Raw genomic sequence first — 22,404 nt, 5'->3', positions numbered from 1 at the left:
ATGATGAGGCTTGATATAACTTATTTGCTAAACACCATCACTAGAGGTTGCTTAATCATAAATCTTAATTGACTCCACCGAACACTGTTCGACATTAGGTGTTGTCAGCATCAAAACTACCAAGGATAATTTCTACTAAGATCATTTATAGATTACTATACCTGCAGGCACATAGCTCCACACCCTGGTTTATCGCACCTTATTGTGAATCTTGATCTTCGTTTAATGGATAATCAATGAAGACACATTTTACATTTCTAGTATAATGCTTGTCTACTTTTATATGGGCAAACGCCAAAACTTTGGTAACCGTCAAATTTGAGTAATTTGTCAATTTCTTAATCCTCATAGAAAACAAGAGAAAAACATTATATCATTCCTTCGTTGAAATCTCACTAACAATGGTAATATGTTTCTCAACCCAATGAATCTTTTCTCAAAAGTACTTAAACCTTAGTCTGGATTCCATAAAATTCTCTCTTTTGATCACTGGAAATTAGCCACAAATAAATGAAATAAAAGTTTATAACATTTGATTAAGTAATTGAGATCGTCTGACTCACACCTAGGGTTGTTCATGGTATAGTTTGTGAGAAAAACAGAACCGATCCGAACTAAATCATAGTAAAAATTCACTTGAACTGAACAAAACCGTTTCAAGTTACTAAGAACCGAACTGAACCAAAATTATTGGTTTGGTATACCGTTTTGAAATTCTGAACCGTACCAAACCGTTAGAAGACAAATTTTCCCAAATCGAACCGTTTATCAAAGAACCAAGCCGTTAAACTATTTTTTAATTTATATTTATATATATATATATATATATATATATATATATATATATATATATATATTTTTCATTTTCAGTTTTGATTTGGTTCGGATTTAATTGTAGTTCGATTCAAATTTCAATTACAATTCGATTCTAAAACTGTTTTTGCATAATGATTTGTTCAGTAATCAAACATAACAATTTAATTATATTAACTTTAGTTCGGTTCGGTAAAATTTTAATATTTTTTTGAACCTCCCTACTCGCCCCTAAGTTTATAATATTTGATTAAGTAATTGACATCGTTCAACTCACACCTGTCCCAAAGTGCCTAACGCCCTTTTCAATGGTAGTTCAAATGCTTCACACCTTAGCTTATTTGCTTCGGGGTAGAACAAAAAAAACAAAAAAAAAAAAAAATGATGGCACCCACCTTACCACCCCTTGTTGGACGCTTCACATGTAAGACATAAATTGCCAAAACAAATTCATTTATCATTTTTTAGAATGAAAGAATATATTAAATCATATTCATTAGGTTTAAAATTTTGTTATTCGGTTGAAAAATCATTTTAAATTCTAACATAGATAATTTTAGTCGATTATAAAATTGATTAAAAATACCTTAAAGTATATATATATATATATATATATATATATATATATATATATATATATATATATATATATATATATATATATATATATATATATATATATATATATATATATATATATATATATATATATATAGAGGAGCATATCAAGTGAGAGCATTTTTAAATGAGAGATGAGAGGAATAAATATCAATCTTTAGATTCATCAAGAGAGAGAATGTTAATTCATTAATGTGACTATTAATTTCTCTCTCTTGATGAATCTAAAGGTTGATATTTATTCCTCTCATCCTCTCATTTAAAAATGCTCTCACTTGAATATGCTCCCATATATATATATATATATATATATATATATGGTCAGATCAAATAACAAAACTTAGTAATATGACACCTCTGATAATTCTTTATTCTATATTTGTATAACAAAATTCACAGCTGAATTTAAAGCTAACATCATAGAAATCACGTCCATAATTTAACATCAATCGATAATTATTTGATATGTTAAAGAGAATGAACAAAATTAACGATTTTTTCATTGACGTATCAAATTATTTTTTATTGATGTTAAATTTTATAGACATGATCTATATCATAAAAGCTTTCACTCCAACAATGTATTTTATTACATGAATATGTAATAAAGAGTTATCAGAAGTGTCATGTTATTAAATTTGACATTTTGGTGTCATTTGATCATATATATATATATATATATATATATATATATATATATATATATATATATATATATATATATATATATATATATATATATATATATATATATATATATATATATATATATATATATATATATATATATATATATATATATATATACTTGATAAATGGACAATTCTACTTATCTTTTAATTCTAACTTCCATCCATCCATGATCCATCCCTGTCCTTTAGCTTACCAAAGTGTCGAGCTGCCTACATTTTATATATCAACTGATGGACATTTTTAATCTCTATGGCCCAATTTGATTAGAGTTTATATAAAGCTAAGAGTGGGAGACATTGAACTTAATTGAATTTTGCCAAGTATACATGATCAATATCAAGGGTTAGTGAACTAATTATAAGACCAAATCCTAAATGCCGGTTGTTAGCAAAAATGTTACATATTTTGTAAAATACATACAAAAGAGTAGAGACATTAGAGGTCCCCATAATGTTTCATGAGGGGTCTATTAAAATTTATATGCACGTTGAATTGTTTCATAATAACGTGAAGTTCTCAATCTCTATTTGATATGGGAAACCCCTTTTTCCCTTCATTATATAGGTACTAGCATGGGTCCTAAAACATGACACGTGGCATGTCGTGTGAGTCATGGGGATGGCATGTGATGACATTAAGGAAATAATTACATGTGACAAACATCGTACGTGAAAATATTTGATTCAAGATTTCTTGCTTTAGATATTCTCAATTTAGTTTAAGGAGTCAATCTATAGGCTATCCTTAGGTTAAAAGAATTTGAGGCTCCACCGCTGCATGCTTCATCAACCATGTCTATCACTCAATCGATACAACTTGAATGAGAGGATAATGATCTCTTTTATGATGAGTAAAAATTTCGAATTTGAATTTAACATTAAAAATGCTACAACATTAAGTTTTTTTTGTTGAGAAATGAATCTTTGTCAAGATCTTGTTAATCAAGTTTTAACTCTTAAAATTAGTGGCTCCAATCTAATTAGAAGTTGTCCCAAATTTGAGATGACTTTAATGACAATTGAAATCAGGTTTTAATGTGAGATTAATGATAATAATAATAATAATAATAATAATAATAATAATAATAATAATAATAATAATAATAATAATAATAATAATGTTGCTTAATGAATCGTAAATGCACTATCAGCATACTTTAAGTGTTTGGATATGATCATTTTCGCCTTATAAACTTTGGACCGTAAATATCAATGAGGCTGCTCTTCACACCTTTAGTGCTGAAGAGTCACTCTTATGAAACCCAAAATTATTCTTTCCAAATCCGAAAATATACTTTCGTATGCACAACCACATCTTTTTGTAAGTGAACCACCAACTCTATTTTTTTTTAAATTAGTTCGGAAGTGTATCTTTATACTAATGGAAGAATGAGTCTTTGTATGCACTTTCGTAACAGTCCATTTACACATTTTGAATTCATGGTAGTAAGTTTATTTCACAACTTAGGGAATAAATCAAAATTGTACTTTCAGACTAACCCTCAAGACCGTTAGTTTCCATCCTAAGCAATAAGTTTGTTATTAAATTTGACATATTTTTTAAGAAACCTTATATTTTAGGTCATTTATACTAAGTATACATAATTGTTATTAAATTAAATCATACATTGATGTAATTAAGTTAAAATTCCATATGTTAAATCAATTAAAATCCATAATCAAACATCATTGTTAACCAATTAGAAATCATAATACAAATATTATCAAAATACAAGTAAAAATGAACTACTAGGTATATTTGATCCCCCGATTCCTTTTCTACCTCCTGTACTGCAAGGCATTCCTTGCTTCGGCTAGTATGACATCTACAATGTCCCTCCCATTAGTGCCTTCCGAAAACTCTCCTCTCTCTATACTCATTCGCCCAATAACCACAATACGTTGACATGCATGTAACAGATCAACAACATGATCTTCCCTGACCCACTCCTCCTTTAATAGCTCTTGTTGAGCTGACATAAGCAGCTTTCCTTCAGCATCTGGTGTCATGTAAGGATGTGACACTCTAAAAAATTATTGGATAGCCGAATGCACCACTCCATCGGTTAGGAGATAGCATACATTGTGCTTCCTCTAGTACTAGATGATTATAGAAATCATCAAACATTACGTCAACATCTCCGTGGACGATAGTGGGAGGAGAAAACACGCTGGGGTCTCTTGGAATACCATATAGAAATTCGAACTAGCACGTGACTCACTCAGGCGGATGTGGATAAATCTGGCGTGACCCACAAGACAAACATTCATAGTGGAAAGGTGCAAATATATTATTGTAAACAACGTGTTGTCACCTGTCTAGTCTTGTAAAGACAAACTTCACCTACCTTCTTGTACAGGTAAACCAAATAAGCAGCCCCCCAAATGTACTTATGAATACGCTTGAATTTAATTACGTATCTAAGATAAATGACATTGACATAATAAGCACTTTTGTCCAAAAATATGGACGTGTCAACCAAATATATGAGGTGTGACCTCAATGTACTTGCTCTAGGATGTAAAACCTGTACATCATCACCATGGGCCTCCACTATCGCAACCATGTGGTATTTATATAACTCTTCAAAAAATACAAATATAGCATGACACCTATGGTTTCATCACTACTACAAAAAGCACCTAATGTAACATGTTGCTACCTCGGTCATTAAGCCAACCAAATAAGAGCTCTTATTCAGGCGTTTGTAAATTTTTTATTTATTAAAAGACGTTTCACTACGGCCCATATTAGTAACCAAAGTGATATGTTAAGGAATACAGGATTCGAATCACAGCTCTGACAATTTTTATTTTTTGGTTAAAACTAAAATACCTTTCACCACGGTATATAATAAAAACCTTTGTGAAATGTACATGCATGTATCATAGTCACTTATACCAATTGTTGTGAAAAGTATAACATATATTTATGCGAAAGTTCGCTCATTTAGGACAGAACGCAACCGTCTCTCTTAAAACAAAACCCTAACACTCTCTCATGCCTTATCCTAACTCCATGAACGGTTGCATACCACTTCTTCACAAAATTTGAACACGTATTTTTCTTTCATCTCTTATGGATCAAGGAAAGGTTTTACACTAAGTCATTTCTTTCACTTCCTCGTCACATTTCAGGTACATGAGATGTTTCCACATTTTATGTTATTGTTGATATATGAATATGTTTTTTAAGGTATGTTGTCATTTATAAAAGTTATATGTTGTTAATGATTTTATTTTTTTTTATATATGTTGTATGTTGTTGTTGAAGTATATTGTTATTTATAAAAGTTGTATATGGTTGTTAATAAAAGTTGTATGTTGTATGTTGTATGTTGTTTAAGGTATATTGTTGATGATTTTTTGTTGTTGATATATGTTGTATGTTGTTGATAAAATTTGTATGTTATTGGTAATTTATGTTATATGTTGTTTAAGGTATATTTTGATGATTTCATTTTTCTTGATATATGTTGTATGTTGTTGTTAATGTATGTTGTTGTCGATAATACAAGTTGTATGTTGCATGTTGTTTAAGGTGTGTTAAAGATGATTTTATTTTTGTTAGTAAAAGTTGTATGTTGTTAAGGTATGTTATTGTTGATAAAAGTTGTATGTTGTTGTAAATAAAACTTGTATGTTGTTGATGATTTTGTTTTTGTTATTAAAAGTTGTATGTTGTATGTTGTTTAAGGTTTTTTTTTGTTGATGTATGTTTTTGTTAAGGTTTGTTTAATGATATACATTCTAAATTACAGCTTCATTATGTTTAGTCAACATGTCATCGAAAATAAGTTTATTATATCATATGTGGCTTGAGTGTTTTTCCAACCCCTTACCGAATATATAACGTTTTGAATTGAATTTTAAAAAATTATAATATAAGATATTAAGTTATATTAAAAAAATTACATTTATCAATGTTATACGAGATTTTTGTAGCCCATTATCCGCATTTCACTTTTTAACACTTAGAACTTGGTTTAATGCTTCTAGTTCTTCAACCTCCTATTCCTTCACCTCTAATTTTTTTTTTGCAAAATAAATTAGAGGTGAAGGAAGTGGTAGTTGAAGAGTTAGAAGCATTGAAACATGCTTTAAGCATTAAAGAGCGAAATGCAAATTATAGGCTGCAAAAAGCTTGTACAACATTGATTAGTGTAACGTTCTCTTATAATATAACTTTATATCTCATATTATAAAATTCTAAATCAGATTAACTGATTATATGTTTAGTGAGAAGTTGGTGAAAAAAACATTCCACTTACGTTATAATAAACTCAGGTAAACATATCACCAATATTGTAATCAAGGATCGTGGTGATATGTTGTGCGCTAATTCTTTTACTACGGTTGGATTCTAGAACCATGATGATATGTATTGATATCTAGAAAAAATGCAAGCGCTTGAAATCGAGCACCTGACTTCAATGTTTTATTGCAGTTTTTTTAAACTACCATAATGGTATGTTACGCGCTACTATTATTTTACCACGAGTAGCTACCTGTGGTTTTAAAGAGGGTACATAAAAACACAAGCTACCTTACCGCAGACCACCATTCGTAGAAAAATCTTTCTACCAATTATGGTAAAATATGTATTCTGTAGTAGTGCATCCATATTCTTTTAGACATCACCTGGGTCAGCTCTCAAGCATTCCATCTTCGTGTCCAGTGCATCAGGTCTAAAGATTCTGAAGTGATTTAATAATCTTTCCCTGATCAGAAGATGTAGTAGGGACGACACATCATTAAGTGTGATGAACATCTCACTAATTAAAAAATGAAAATATGACGTCGCTCAGTGCCATCTCTCAGTAAAAGTAAATAATATACCATGTTTACTAACATTATAATCATACATGCATAAATCATGCAACCCAGATTTATGCACAACATCAGGAAACCATTACTCTTCAGACTAGTACAGATTCACAATCTTCCTATTATGGTTGATGCATTTTAAAATTTATACATCATCGTTAGAAAGTTTAAATATTATAGCACATATGCTTAAAATAAAATACATATTTATTTTAACGTTCCATTTCACACAAGGGTCTACCTCATATGTTTACATACATAGGAAGTAGTAAAGTGTCATAGAGGTCTCCTCCAAAAAAATTAGGAACAACATCAAGAACAACAACATCAATACCAGGCAGTTTAAAATATACTCCAGGGACTTTTGGGAAAAAACAGACAACACATGCATGTGGGAAGACAAAGCCGCAAATACTTGAACTCCAAAAGACGTCGATTCTACAACAAATTAACTGACACCCAATGGAGGTCGTGGGGGTCTAGCTCTCTCCCTGCAAACAAATGTGTGCTGAGACACTCTATCGCACCTAAATCTATCTTAATTTTCAGCCATTTTTCTAATAATTAAACAAGAAAAATTATGTCATAATCAAGGATCTCAAACTCAGATGACATACATGCAAAATCAAACAAACTAAGGAGATGCATAAAAGAACGAAGTGCACTTCCATACTCAAGAAACTCAAATACATAAAAAATTCAGAAGTGCACTTCCGTAAAACATGATACTCAAAAATCGCAGAAACCCAACATTTCCATATGTTCTAAACATAAAAAAATGTCAAAGCATGCCTTAAAAAACTATGTATTATGAGTTTAACTACAACTCTATATACCTCAAACAACCTATTTAAGTAATGCATGCATCACAAATGTAAAAAAAAGGAAGGAAATGGAAAAACTTACGTATTGTGAGAAGTGGAAGCTCGTGGATTGAATGGAGACGAGTAGAGATTGAATGATATTTTGTGATTGAATGGAATGTAATAGAAATTGCGAAGAAGCTTGAAAAATGATGAAATTGAGTTTGTTCACATTTTTTTTATTCTGAGTAAGTACTGATGAAAACGAGAAAGGAGGAAGGTCTAGCGCGATAATATGATTCAAAATGCGTCCGAATGTATACTTCTGTAGATTTTTATGGAAGTATACGCGCATGCTCACCTCCCATTAGAAAAAAGATACATTTTCAGATTAATTTATGACAAAATAAATGTGACTAACAAAGTGTTGTGGTGTGATTTTTTAGATGCGTCTAAAAGTCCATCTTCATATTTAAAAAATATTTATGATATTTTACAAAAAATTATGAACACTGCTAAAAATAATTTCGAAATTCTTCTATTAACCTGACCCAATTTGATTTCCCTCTATTAGATTGTTTGGTTTTATAATTAAGTTGAAACTTAAATTATTTATGCATTTATGATATTGTACATGTAGGTATGTCATATTTATGATAATTTTAATATTTATTTTAAGGTGAATTCTTATTTTAATATAATATAAACTTGCATAAATTAATTAGTCAAATCTATCTCTAAGACAACTTGGGCCTTCATTGTCCACGTAGTTGTGTTCCTAACAAAAAAGAAGTGCAATAATTAAATAAGTAGCACGGAAAATTGTCATGAATGTTCCCCTTTTCACATTCACTTGCTTGCTATTAAATCAAACTCTTCGTCTTAGAATAATTAACTAAGCATCACTTTAACTTATCTAAATTAAGATGGTGATTTAACACAAAATATAATACTAACTAAGGACATTAAAGTCATAATGAAGCATCAATTTCATTGAGATCTAAGTCACTTCCTTCTAATATAAAAAAAATTATGCTAATTAAGGACACTAATGTGTTGACTAATTGTTGCATGCACTGTCGGCACTAAACTTGAGCAATATGTGTAGTTTTGAGTCACTAGGCACAAACATTGGAGCCATGAATCATGAAATTTGATGTTGTTTTAGGGTGCAATTAATTACGTGGAATGATGTGATTAGTAGAGGAAATTATAGAATTAATATCCTTAATTGTAGAGGGTCAGTTTCCTATAATGATCACATGGTGTTGTTAATAGAGACATGTACATGAAGGACCACTTTGTTATCTTAAAAACATGACAGAGTCTTCTTATCACACTTCAAATCAACCCTAAATTGGGAACATATACATAAAAGAAGAAATTATCTCTCTCCCTCTCTAATTTTTTTTCTTATAGAATTTTTTAATGTAGATTTAGATTACCGTCAAGTTTGGTAAAGTAAAACTTTAATTAATGTTTTTAGAGCACATTTTAAGATCTAAAATAGTTTTTCTAGTTATAAAAAAAGTGTAATTAACAAAATAGAATTTGAAATGTTAGTTTTTGATAATAATATTTTGTATTTAACGGGACCGACCCAATCAATTCAGTGACTCTGTTTAAATTTAAGAAAATGGACCTAAATTATTTTTAAGAATAAAATTAATTTTAATAATTAAAAATAATACATAAAAAATACAATTGTATATTAACTAAATAAAATACCAAGAAATTTTAAATTATAATTTTTTTTATATAAAATTTATGTTTTTATTATTTTTATTTATTTTTTAATATTTTTTATCTAATTATAAAAATAAATTGAGCCCTCTAAAATTTGAGGCCCAGTGCTGAAGCACACCCTGCACTTGTGCAGGGCCGGACCTCGTATTTGAAATCTTTATACATTAAGGATACTTTGTTAACATAATAAAATAAATATTACTCTCCTCTTTTTTCCCTTTTTTTAGAAAAGTTTTTAAAATTTTTATACATACCAAATAATCAATAATATATATATATATATATATATATATATATATATATATATATATATATATATATATATATATATATATATATATATATATATATATATATATATATAGAGAGAGAGAGAGAGAGAGAGAATATATATTAGCCACCCAAGGATCCTTTGAGAATGAAATATCTAGCTAATTACCTAGTCTCCAAATAATCCCATCCGCAAACTAGTTGGAAGAATGACCAGACATAGACCATAATAAGAAAGCCTCTTCCACCATGATGAGGCTAAACGAAGATTCTCATACCTACCACCTCTTAAGGAAAAACTCACAAGAACACCATATTTGGCACACAAGATATCCCTCCATAACCTTGTAGTCTTTGAGAGAATTTCCAACGTTATTTACCTAGCAAACCTAAGTTAACCAGTTGAAGATCACACATCTTCAACCCACCAAATCTCTTAGGTTTGCAAACATACGGCCAACTAGCTTAAGGAATTTTATCTTCACCTTTAAAACTCGCCAAAGGATCCTACGCATAATAGAAACAATTCTCTTCCACGCCTTAATATGTATTTTCAAGAAAGAAAGATAAAGAATTAAGATATAATTAAGCACTGAGTTTAGCAAGACAAACCTCCCCCCTAAAACTAACATACTTATGCTTTCAGGAAACCAACCTAGTAAAAAAAAAACTAATTAGAGGTTCCCAAAAGGACTCTAATAGAGGATTTGTACCCACAGGAAGGACAAGATATTTGAAGGGGAGAATATCAAACCTAAAATGGAGAAAATCACTAGATGTCTCCAAAAAAATAGGGTCCACATTAATACCTATAGGGTAACTCTTGGAAAAGTTAACTCAAAGCCCTGAAGCTAGCTCAAAACCCCTGAGGATAACTTTGATCATCGAAAGGTTCTTCATCGATGCTTCGGTCAGAATAAGGGTATCATCGGCATATTGAAGATGAGAGACAACTAAATCAGGGGACCCAACTTTGAATTTGGAAAAGAGATCCAATTCTAAAGCCCTAGAAATTAACCCACTACGACCTTCCGCTACAAGAAAAAAAAGAAAGGAGCAAGGGATCACCTCACTTCAACCCTCTCTTAATACTGATCTCAAAGGTCGGACTCTCACTAGCTAAAATTATCAAGTTGCTAGAGAAAATATAAGCACACATCGAAGCGCCTCACTTCTTATCAAACTCAAATCTGGATATCATATAATCCAATAAACTCCAACTCATCGAATTATAAGCCTTTTAAAAATAAACCTTAAAGATGAGATAATGTTTCCTAGATCTCTTAGAAAGATCCTTAGCCTCATTAACAACTATAACCCCCATCAATCAGCATATGCCCCTTGTGAAATCAGATCGGTTTGGAGAGATAAGGGTCTTCATCACCTTGGCCAATTTGGAAGACATAACTTTGGCAACAAGCTTATAAAGAAAAATCATAAGAGAGATATGCCAGAAATCCTTTAACCGGGATGGAGATTTCATTTTCAAAACTAGAGTCACAAAATAAAAGGAGAAACTCCGGGGGAAGAGTATTATGAGAATAAAATCGATGAAAAAAAATCCCATATCCTTTTTCAGAAGATCCTAAAACCTCATAAGAAAGGAAAAATTAAACCCATCAGGATCCGAATACTTATTCTCATCACAAAGAGAGGCGAAAAGATCAATATCTAGTTGAAGAAAAAGGGAGGACAACATATTAGACTCAACTAAAGAGAGAGACTAAATAGGAACACCATCCAAGCGATCAATATCCAAAAGAGGTTATTGGAAATGATCAGTAAAGAACCTAGACACTTCCTATAGAACCTCACTCACACCTTCTACCCAAATCTCCCCAACTTGGAGAGCTAAGATGAAATTCCTTATATTCATATTCTTAACACAAACATGGAAGAAGCTAAAATTAGCATCCCTTTCCTTCGACAACCTATTATGAGACCTTAAAGGAAAAACAAAGTTCTTAATCCAGAGTAAGACCCACAAGCCAAAAAGATCTCTAGACCTCTTCGAGATATCCTTTTGACTAAGTAATCCTTGATCGACTATAAGGTTCAAGACACTAACATCATCTCTAAGCTTCTCTACATGAAAGTCCAAATTCCCAAACACCTTTGTAATGCCCCGGACTGCTTTAAGGATTACCGATTTCCCCCAAACTAACATGGGTCTTTTATTATGCTTTGTCCTCACTCACACGCTTTCTGGGAAACTTCCTAGAAGATCACCCATCCAACTACTACTCCAAATCAAGTCTACCTAACTATGGAGTTCTTATCTATTAGGCTACCAAAACGGAGATATATCTTGTTGGTATATGTAGTATCAATAAATCCTTATAAGCCTTCCTTCAACCATGCAGATCATCCCTACACAGCATCGGGATCCCTCTCATTCCGATGTGAATTCGAGGAGCACTCCTCGCCCTCTTCGGCCTCATGTGTTACATGCTCCTCGTCCTCTGGCCTCGGGTGTTACATTCTCTCTAGCTTACACTTGGTTTGCCCCTAAACCACACCGTACTAGGAGATGTTTGGCTCTGATACCATTTGTAACTCCCCATACTATTTTTAGGATTACCGACTAACCTCACAAACCAACATGGGCCCTTTTAACTTGCTTTATCCTCACTCACACACTTTCCATGAAACTTCTCAAAGGGTCACCCATCCAAATACTACTCCAAGTAAAGTCTCCTTAATTATAGAGTTCTTATATGTTAGGCTACCTAAAAGAAGATACATCTTGTTGGTATATGTAGTACCAATCAATCCTTATAAACCTTCCTTCAACCATGCAGTCTCATCCCTACACAACATCGAGATCCCTCTCATTCCAATATGAATTTGAGGACCACTCCTCTCCCTCTTTGTCCTCGAAAGTTAAATGCTTCTTGTCCTCTTCGGTCTCGGGTGTTACATGCCCTCCAGCTTCCACTTGGTTCGTTCTCGAACCACATCTTACTAGGAGAAGTTTGGATCTGATACTATTCGTAACGCCTCAAATTGCTTTTAGGATTACCGACTAACCTCACAAACCAACATGGGTCCTTTCAGCTTGATTTGTCCTTACTCGCACACTTTCCATGAAACTTCTCAGAAGTTCACCCATCCAAATACTACTTCAAGTCAAGACTCCTTCATTATGGAGTTCATATATGTTAGGCTACCTAAAATAAGATGTATCTTGTTGGTATATGTAATACCAATCATTCCTTATAAGCCTTCCTTCAACCATGCAGTTTCATCCATACACAGCGTCGGGATCCCTCTCATTCCAATGTAAATTCAACGACCATACCTCGTCCTTTTTGGCCTCGAATGTTAAATGCTCCTTGCCCTCTTCGGCCTTGGGTGTTACAACCTCTCTATTTCAAAATTTCATATCACCTTTCAGAGCCTTTAGTTTTTCCTTAAGAACAAAGGTTTTCTAATCCACAGAGATAGAGGAAGCCCAATTCAACTCAACTACTACACTTAAACTAGGATTACTAAGCCAATGATTATTAAATCTGAAAGATTTTATTAGACCCCACAAATTATTAGCATAATAGAGAATATTGGGACAATGATCAGACACATCTCTCTCGAGAGACCATTGGGTCATCTAGCCCCAAAGATCACACCAACCTCAGAAACTAGAATTTTATCCAACCTACTAGTCATTCCCCTATTAGATTGGAACCAAGTAAATTTCCTTCCTAAAAGAGGAAGATCCAACAAATCCATAACTATCAATATCTTTCCCCCCACTTGGGAGACCCAAACCTCCCATTCTTTCCTCTTTAGAGCATACAAAATTAAAGTCTCTGATACCACACCATAAAATCACCCCTATGAATCGATCTCTTCTACACTAAATCAGACCACTAAACCCTCTTCTCCACTAGAACACAATTAAAATAAACATTCATCACAAAATAAGTAGAGCGATGATTTCCCCCAACGATGACAAACCCCAAGAAAACTCGAACCATGAAATGAGAACAAGGAGAACTCCTTCAAACTACACCATATAGAAGGAGGCTTCCACTATTCCCAACGACGTGAATGAAACTCCATTCGCAAAACTCATTACCCTATTGATAATGGACCAGAGAGGCAGAAACAACATACAATTTATTTTTTTTGAATTTTCACAAATTCCAAAGAATTGAAAGATATAAACCGCTAACCTTAAGCCTTTTTATCCATCTACCCAACCCACGAATATTAAAAGAGCCAACTAACATTAACCCCGCCTTCTATAAATCCTCGCGGACTTCAACTTTTTGTCTCTATTTTCTAACTCCACCAAACTATTAATTACAGCTTCTTCTTTCGACTTAAAAGTACAACTAAGTTGTTTATTAAGTCTTAAGGCCTTATCAGGTATGATAGCATTAAGTTTATTGAAAATTTCGGAAATCAACGGAGACGAATGTTGTAATCGAGAAAGACTAGAAGGTGGAACACCCAATGGTCAGATTATTATTTCATAAATTTAAACTATTGGTTTAGAGTGGATGTGGTAGTTCAACGGATATGTGTTGGTTGAATTAACAAATATAAGCCGTTGATTTATGGTTCAATACATTACACCAACATTTATTTGTCTATTAATATAAACAAATTGTTAGTATTTATAAATCAATTTTTTTTAAATAAGTTCTTATTTTATAATAATAGTTAGAGTAGTATAGAAGCCATAGATAATAAGCAACATTATTTTAGAAGCTAGACCAATATTTTAGGCTTATATCTCTCCATTTTAATTAGCAACAAACCTACGCCACTGATTTTTCCAATGTAATTGTTTTGTTCAAATCCAACATCCCTCTCATTCTCTCTCTCTTCCTTCATTTATGGTCCCTTTCTCTCCCTTTATATCTCTCTTATCACTTTCTCCATTTCTTCAAATTCATACCTACACCTTTTTAACTCAACTCCTTTTCTCCACTATATAATTTGCCTTCTGTTTCTTAATTTCCAACCAATTAACTCTAGTTTATACATATTCTCCTTCATTGGTTATATTATAAATAGAAATTTACTCACTTATATAGTATTATGTCTAGCAGAAGGTCAAGACAACAATCCTCTTCTTCAAGAATTTCTGATGACCAAATCATCGAACTTGTTTCTAAGTTGCGTCAACTTGTTCCTGAAATTCGTCATAGGCGTTCAGACAAGGTATTTCATTACCTCTTTTATTTATTTTTTTAACGCATTATATTATAATACATACTCTTACTATCATATATAATAAGATTTTAATTTATCAAATAATTTTGAAATAAGATTCACACATTTTAAGTATAGAGAAATACAAAATTTTAGGTTTGGATATTGGCCAAATACATCAAATATTTTTATGACTATCAATTAATATGTATTTTTTTTTACGAAAAAGAAGAGTGTTGTAATTTAACATATTTTAAAGGGCACATTTATAGACATTGTTGAATGTAGGATTATTAATAGGGTATATAAATAATTAAGTATAATGTATACAACAAATTTTTTTACTGCAAGGTCCTTATAGATATTCAATCTCCTGTAAAAAGTATATTCCTTAAAAAGTTTTATACTCAGCACTCTCTTGACGGGGCCAGCTAAAGGTAAGGTTGCCCATACTTTTAAAATTATTAGAAAATATATAATAAAGGTGCTTTTTACTCTACTATTTTTAAAATTAAAATTAATAAAATTTATTTAAATAAATATACTACAATAAATTAATAGTTTTTTATTTTTTATTTAAAAAATTATTTTTTTGACAAAATTTAACTCATTCATAAATATCAACACATTCATAAATTATTAGTTTATAAACATCAACACATTCATAAATTATTAGTGAAAATACTCTCTTCACCTAACTCACGTGTTCAAATTCAAGAAAATATGTTCAGAATTCAATCTGTAACGTAGTATTTATTTATATTCATGCATTAATATAAACAAATTATTAATATTTATAAATTAATAATTACAAAAAAGCAAGAAAAATATTTATAACTAAAATTTTGTAATTTTAGTAAATTTTATGAGTTTTAAATTTTATATTATATTGCCACAAAGATGAGGTTGAATTATATTAAAAATAAGTCATGGTGTAAAAATTTAATATTATACTACTATACATCTAACAATCTGGTCAACCAGACCAGTCATGGTCAAACTTAGGAAGATATAGGACCAAACTGTTCTCAATCACACCGACTTGTACATGCATCTTTACTTTCAATGATGAATAATGAAAAATAACAAAGAGAAACTTTTTTGGTACGCCATATTTATATTTTAAAAATTCCAAAAAAATTATAATAAAGGTAATGCAGAACCCAAGAAAGAAAAATATAAATAAAAAATATATTAAAACCCTTATAAAAACATGTGAGAAAGGACATCATCATATATAGAAATAGAAGAAAGAAAGTGACTCTCATAGTAACTAATTTTATTTTGCAGGTATCAGCATCTAAGGTCCTACAAGAGACATGTAACTACATAAGAAACCTACACAGAGAAGTAGATGATTTGAGTGAAAGATTGTCTCAGTTATTGGTCACAATTGATGCTGATAGTCCAGAGGCTAATATTATCAGAAGCTTAATTAATCAATGATTAATATATAGTTTTCTCTAATTTTAATTATAATGGAGAATATATATGTATTATTATATTTATAAGAGTGTAGTTTGTTTTAATTTGGTGGGCTAGCTAGAGTGTAGTTTGAGGTGTGCATTTTGAATATCAAGTTTTTGTAATTTTAATTAAGGACTTTGAATTATAGCTATAATGCTATATATATATCCATATGCCATGTTTATAGATGGCCAAAATGTATCTGTTGTTAAATCTATTAATTAAGGTTATATAATTACTCCTGCTAACCCTGTGATCCCAACAACTCTTTGAATATAGCTATAATCTATGCATGTTTATATGAAATTTTTAATATATAATCCTAGAACATTCTATTGAGTAAATGTCAAATTCTACATTGGTTATATATAAAGTTTCTAAAAATAAAATTATATAGATTAAAAGGTTACACTTTAATTCTACAATGTCAAAAGCTCTCAAAAGTTACTTGAGCCAAAACAATTAAGATGTAATAGTAGTCAAAGCTCTAGATTCTGCCTTTGTAGATGATTTAACTATATGCAATCAAAGCATTTCCTAAAATCACTCCAATCATACTCAATCAACCCTTTCAACCTAGAAAATTCAATAGACCTCACATAATAACCTTTGTTATATTAAAAGCTGGAGGAAAATATTGAGGTAGATGGATTTACCTAAATTACCCTAAATGAAGAAGTTTATAAGAATTTATCTTCTTCAAATCCTAGCAAGGAAGAAAATGCTGTATGCAGATTACGAAATTCTCTATATGATTTGAGTCAAGCCGGTTTCGTAGAGATTTACAAGTTGCAAGTGCATGACTTTTATCGAAATCGTAAAAAATTGTCATCTTCAAAGACCGTTGTGATTAACAAATTCTATTGACCCCATGTTTATCTAATACGATTATTAGTGTTGATTCAAAAAATTTGTTTGAATTAAACTTGAATTTTAAAATAGGATTTAGGATAGCTATTTTTATCTGAGACTTTCTCATGCAAATTATCAAATTTATCCATTACTAAAAATACCAGTTGTGTAGAAAAAAAATAGAAAAGATAGATAATATCTAAAGGTTCAATGAAATATAAGAAATGGAGGGTTTGAATTGGATTTCAAAATTAAAACTTTTTCGTGCACCCAAACACAAACAACACAAATACAACAATGATGAAGGAACACAAGTATTTTTATTATGGTTCACCTTTCAACTAGGTTAGTCCAGTCCACCTACCAAGGTGATTTTGCCTTCTCAACAAGGACTTAATTCACTAATAAAAAACTTTGATTACAATCACAAAGACCATCACCAATGTCTTCTCAAGGATCCTGTATCCGAGTCTCCCAAGAAAATCAATCAACAGGTTAAGATTACAAGATTTTGTGTTTAACAAGTGCTTCTAAGAAAGCTTATACACACAGTTTCAATGCAACAAATTTTTCTGACAAAGAATGAAAAAGTATAGAGCTTTACAAGCAAATGTTTTCTTCTTTGTATAGTTTCTCAGAATTTTGTTTTTAGTGCTTCTCACTTGATTTCTCTTACATCGTTATTTTTCCATGCTTCAAAGACTTCTTTATATAGATGAATAACATATGATCAAGCTTGATCAAAGTTCAGAATCAATCTTCAAATTTTTTAGAATGTGAGACTTTAGATTCTTGAATATATCATAGTCGTTCTGGATATGATTCTTCCATAAGAGTTGACTTGATAATTCATGCAGATTTTCATTGTAAACACATCTATGTATTCTTCAAAGGTTTATAGTGTGTCTGATGTTCGGAGATCAGAGTTGCTTGTTTAGAGTCTATAACTTCACTGGTCCAGAGTCCAGAACTTGCTAGCCCAGAGTCTATAGTCTGCTTATCAGAATATACGCACTTAACAAGTTATTAGAGTACACAATTATTCTTTATACATTGTGTACTTTCGTATCATCAAAACTCTAGGATTAGTTGCATAACCAAACTCGTTCCAACAATCTCCACCTTTTTTATGATAACAAATCCATGTATTTTGATGAACAATTTTTATTTTGATACATAGAAATAGTTTAACACATCAGAGTTAGGCTTGTAAGCCCCCCTGAGTTTTAAACCTAATAAAAATTTTCAGCTTCATCAGAGTGAGGTTTATAAGCCCTCCCCTGAGAATTAGATTATCAAAATTTTCATGACTTCTTGAGAGTGAGGTTTTCAAGCTCCCCTCGAGAGTAAGACTTAGAAGATTTTGACATTTCAAAAAATTTTAATAAGAGCAATAAAACATGGTTATCTGGTTAACATAAATCCATAATATCTTAGATATTATCAGAGTTAGCACAAATATCTCTCAAAGCAAAGATATTGCAATCATATTGCCTGAATAGAAAGTTTTCCCATAAGAATTATCACATGTTTGATTCCTATTTAGAGAAACATATATATCAAAATCATTCATTTTACTCCCCCTTTATCATCAATAAAAATGAATAAACAAAAACCACAAAGATTGAAATAGAAGATAAAAAGAAAAATATTTTTATTGATGATAAAAAAAATTACAAGGACATTAGATAAGTAACGAAAGAGGTGAGGCTCGAAGGATATACGTGAATGTGAGAAATGGTGGAAAAGTTGAAGAGTTCAAAAAGGAAAAGAAAGGAAGAGTAAGAGTCTTTCAAAAAGATTTAGGACTTGACTTGGTTCAGAGAAAGAACAAATGAGGTTGAGACAAACTTTTTGAAAAACCCCCACAAGAAATAACAATTACACGCTAAGAAATTAATGAATTAGGAGATCAAAAAGATAATGATTTCATCTATTCCCAAGATATAGATCTCCCCAAAAGCCGCTTCAAACATTTTAATAGATGCATACATGACAACTGTCATACTTCATAGTCTAAAAAAATTTTGTTTGACTTTTGATTTTCCTTATAAATCTAATAGCCAGAGGTTCCTCACAAGATCCAGATTTTGAAACACTCTAATTCAGATAACCATCTAATTCGAGAAGGCTAAGTGTGTCAGAGTAAATAATCTAGAGTCTCATTTTACATATTCAAAGGCAATACCAATTTTCATTCTAGACAGATTTTCATTTTGAGATTTTCAAAATAAATATAAATCTGTCTCAACAAGGGGTTTTGTGAAGATATCATCCCATTGATGGTTTGTATCTATAAATTTTAAATTCCCTTCTGAGCATAGTCCCTTATGAAATGATGTTTAATTTCAATATGATTTTCTCTTGAGTGTAAAATAGGATTCTTAGATAAGCAAATAGCATAGGTGTTATCACACAAGATAGGAATGTTGCCTTCCTTAATCTGGTAGTCTTCTAACTTACTTTTTATCTAGAGTATTTGCATGCTATTAGCAGAGGTTGCAATATTTTTAGCTTCTACTGTTGAAAGAGCTATTGTAGATTGTCTCTTACTAGACCATGAAATTAGACTTTTACCAAGAAACAGACAACTTCCACTGGTGTATTCTCTTTCAAGTTTATCTCTAACATAGCCCGCATCATAATATCCTGCTAACTTGTGTTCTTTTGATTTTCTATACATCAAGTCAAAGTTAGTAGTACCTTTCAGCATATATAAGGATTCGGTTAACAATTGTTAAGTGAAATTCTCAAAGATTGGATTGGAATCTAGCACATAAGCAAACACTGAATAGAATATCAGGCCTGGAAGCAGTCAAATATAGAAGAAAACTAATCATACATCTGTTTAGTTTTTGCTCTACCTTTTTACCTGCTTCATCCTTCTAACTTGTGTTCTTTCAAGTTTATCTCTAACATAGCCCGCATCATAATATCCTGCTAACTTGTGTTCTTTTGATTTTCTATACATCAAGTCAAAGTTAGTAGTACCTTTCAGCATATATAAGGATTCGGTTAACAATTGTTAAGTGAAATTCTCAAAGATTGGATTGGAATCTAGCACATAAGCAAACACTGAATAGAATATCAGGCCTGGAAGCAGTCAAATATAGAAGAAAACTAATCATACATCTGTTTAGTTTTTGCTCTACCTTTTTACCTGCTTCATCCTTCTCAAGAATACATGTTAGATGCATTGGAGTCTAAGTTATCTTGCACTCGGATATGTCAAACATCTTCAGAAGTTATCTAGTGTAATTGCTCTGATGAATGTATGTTCCTTCTGTACTTTGATTGATTTGAATTCCCAAAAAGAACTTTAATTCTCCAATCAGACTCATTGCAAATTATTTCTTCATACACTTAAAGAATTCCATGCAAAGAGTGGCATTAGTAGAACCAAAAATAATATCATCAGATTAAATTTGCAAAACTACGATATTATTTTTTTAATGACTTATAGAAAAAGGTTGTATCAACCATCCCTCTTGTAAAATTATTTTTCAAAATAAAATTGCTTGATCTTTCATACCATGCTCTAGGAGCCTGTTTCAGACCATACAATGATTTTTTTGGTTTATAAACAAAATATGGGTTTTTATGATTTTCAAAACTAGGAGGTTGATGAATATAAACTTCTTCTATTATGTAACAATTCAAAAATGCACTCTTAACATCCATTTGATTTAAAATGATGTTATGATTAATTGCAAATAAAATTAGGAGATGAATAGATTATGACCTGGCTACTGGTGCAAGGTTTCTCTATAGTTAATTCTTTCTTGTTAACTATAGCCTTTTGGAACCAATCTGGCTTTGTTTCTTACCACTTCTCCTTACTCATTTAGCTTGTTTATGAACACCCACTTGGTTCAATTACATGCTTTACTTTTGGTCTAGGTATCAGATCCCATACATCATTTGTGGAGAATTGATTCAATTATTCTTGGATATCCAGAATCCATTCAGAGTCTAGTAAATCTTCATTTATGGATGTTGGTTCTATGATAGACACTAGAACCAAAAGAGTTTCTTCATCTTGTCTAAATGAATATCTGGTTCTGATAGGTTCAACTTTGTCACCCAGAATCAATTCCTCGGAATGTGTGGATTTTTGCCTTTGTTTCTTTATAGGTGCTAGGGTGTTAAGAGCTTCTGGTGGAGTATGTCCATAATGTTTAACCTTAGAATATTTGTCTTCAAAATCTAAGTATGTGATTTTCAAATCTGCAAATTTTTTCACTAGCTTTGACTTTTCAGGTTTAAGCTTATCGTCAAACTTAACATGAATTGACTCTTCGATAATTCGTGTCTCGGTGTTATGCACTCTATAGTCTTTTGAGCGTTCAGAGTATCCTAACACCATACACTTTTGTGCTTTAAAATCAAACTTGTTAAGGGTATCTTTGGTATTAAGCATAAAATAGACACAACCAAAGGGAATCAAACTTGTTAAGGGTATCTCTGGTGGCCGACACTCTTCAAAGATTGTAAGTTATATGTGCAAGAATACAAAGAGTGCCAAAAAACATGTAACATTTCAAAGCGAGATGAGATGCCACTTAAAGGTATAATAGAAATTGAACATTTAGAGTATTCGAGAATTGACTTCATCAGTCCATATCCCCTGTCCAACTCTAATGTTTAAATTCTAGTTTATGTTGATTATATCACTAAATTGGTTAAAGCAAAAGCTTCTCCCGCAAAAGATTCGATGATCCTTAATTGAAAACTTTCTCAAGCTCAAACACAATAGGTGAAACATCACCTTTGGTCAACCATAGGGAAATAAACCTTGATCCCATGCTTCACTGCTGGAAGCATCAGAAGAATCAAACTTTAATTATCATGCACACCTCAAACTCAATATGAAGCCCTAGGCTTTCGAACTCCTTGATCCCAGTGCCATGTTATTTGGTTAATGATGCATGATCTATGTTAATATCCTATCGTGATATGCACATAAATGCAAAGCTTAAACCAGTAGGAAATAAATTAAGAGGGAAAATTTTGGGGCTCAACAGGTATGCTTCAGTTGTTGTTATCTTTTTATTAGTTGTTGTGATAAGGTTTTTCTTTTTTTATGCTTTGTGGTAGAAAATTGTTTTTCGTTTCTTCTTGATAGGTTTAGTCATGTTGCCATTGTTTCAATG

The 22,404-nt window shown here is 31.3% G+C and overlaps 1 protein-coding gene across 1 annotated transcript; it reads left to right on the top strand.

Annotated features, from left to right (window-relative positions):
- Positions 1-14,590: 14,590 nt before the first annotated feature.
- Positions 14,591-16,634, top strand: LOC131647329 (transcription factor PRE5). The gene is made up of 2 exons (XM_058917231.1): positions 14,591-14,941; positions 16,223-16,634. Exons 1-2 carry the CDS (start codon positions 14,819-14,821, stop codon positions 16,376-16,378), a joined length of 279 nt encoding a protein of 92 aa, XP_058773214.1. The 5' UTR covers positions 14,591-14,818; the 3' UTR covers positions 16,379-16,634.
- The last annotated feature ends 5,770 nt before the right edge of the window (positions 16,635-22,404 follow it).

Source organism: Vicia villosa, linkage group LG2 (genome assembly GCF_029867415.1).
Source record: "Vicia villosa cultivar HV-30 ecotype Madison, WI linkage group LG2, Vvil1.0, whole genome shotgun sequence".
In the NCBI taxonomy this organism is placed as follows: domain Eukaryota; kingdom Viridiplantae; phylum Streptophyta; class Magnoliopsida; order Fabales; family Fabaceae; genus Vicia; species Vicia villosa.
This window is presented reverse-complemented; position numbering and strand designations above follow the sequence as displayed.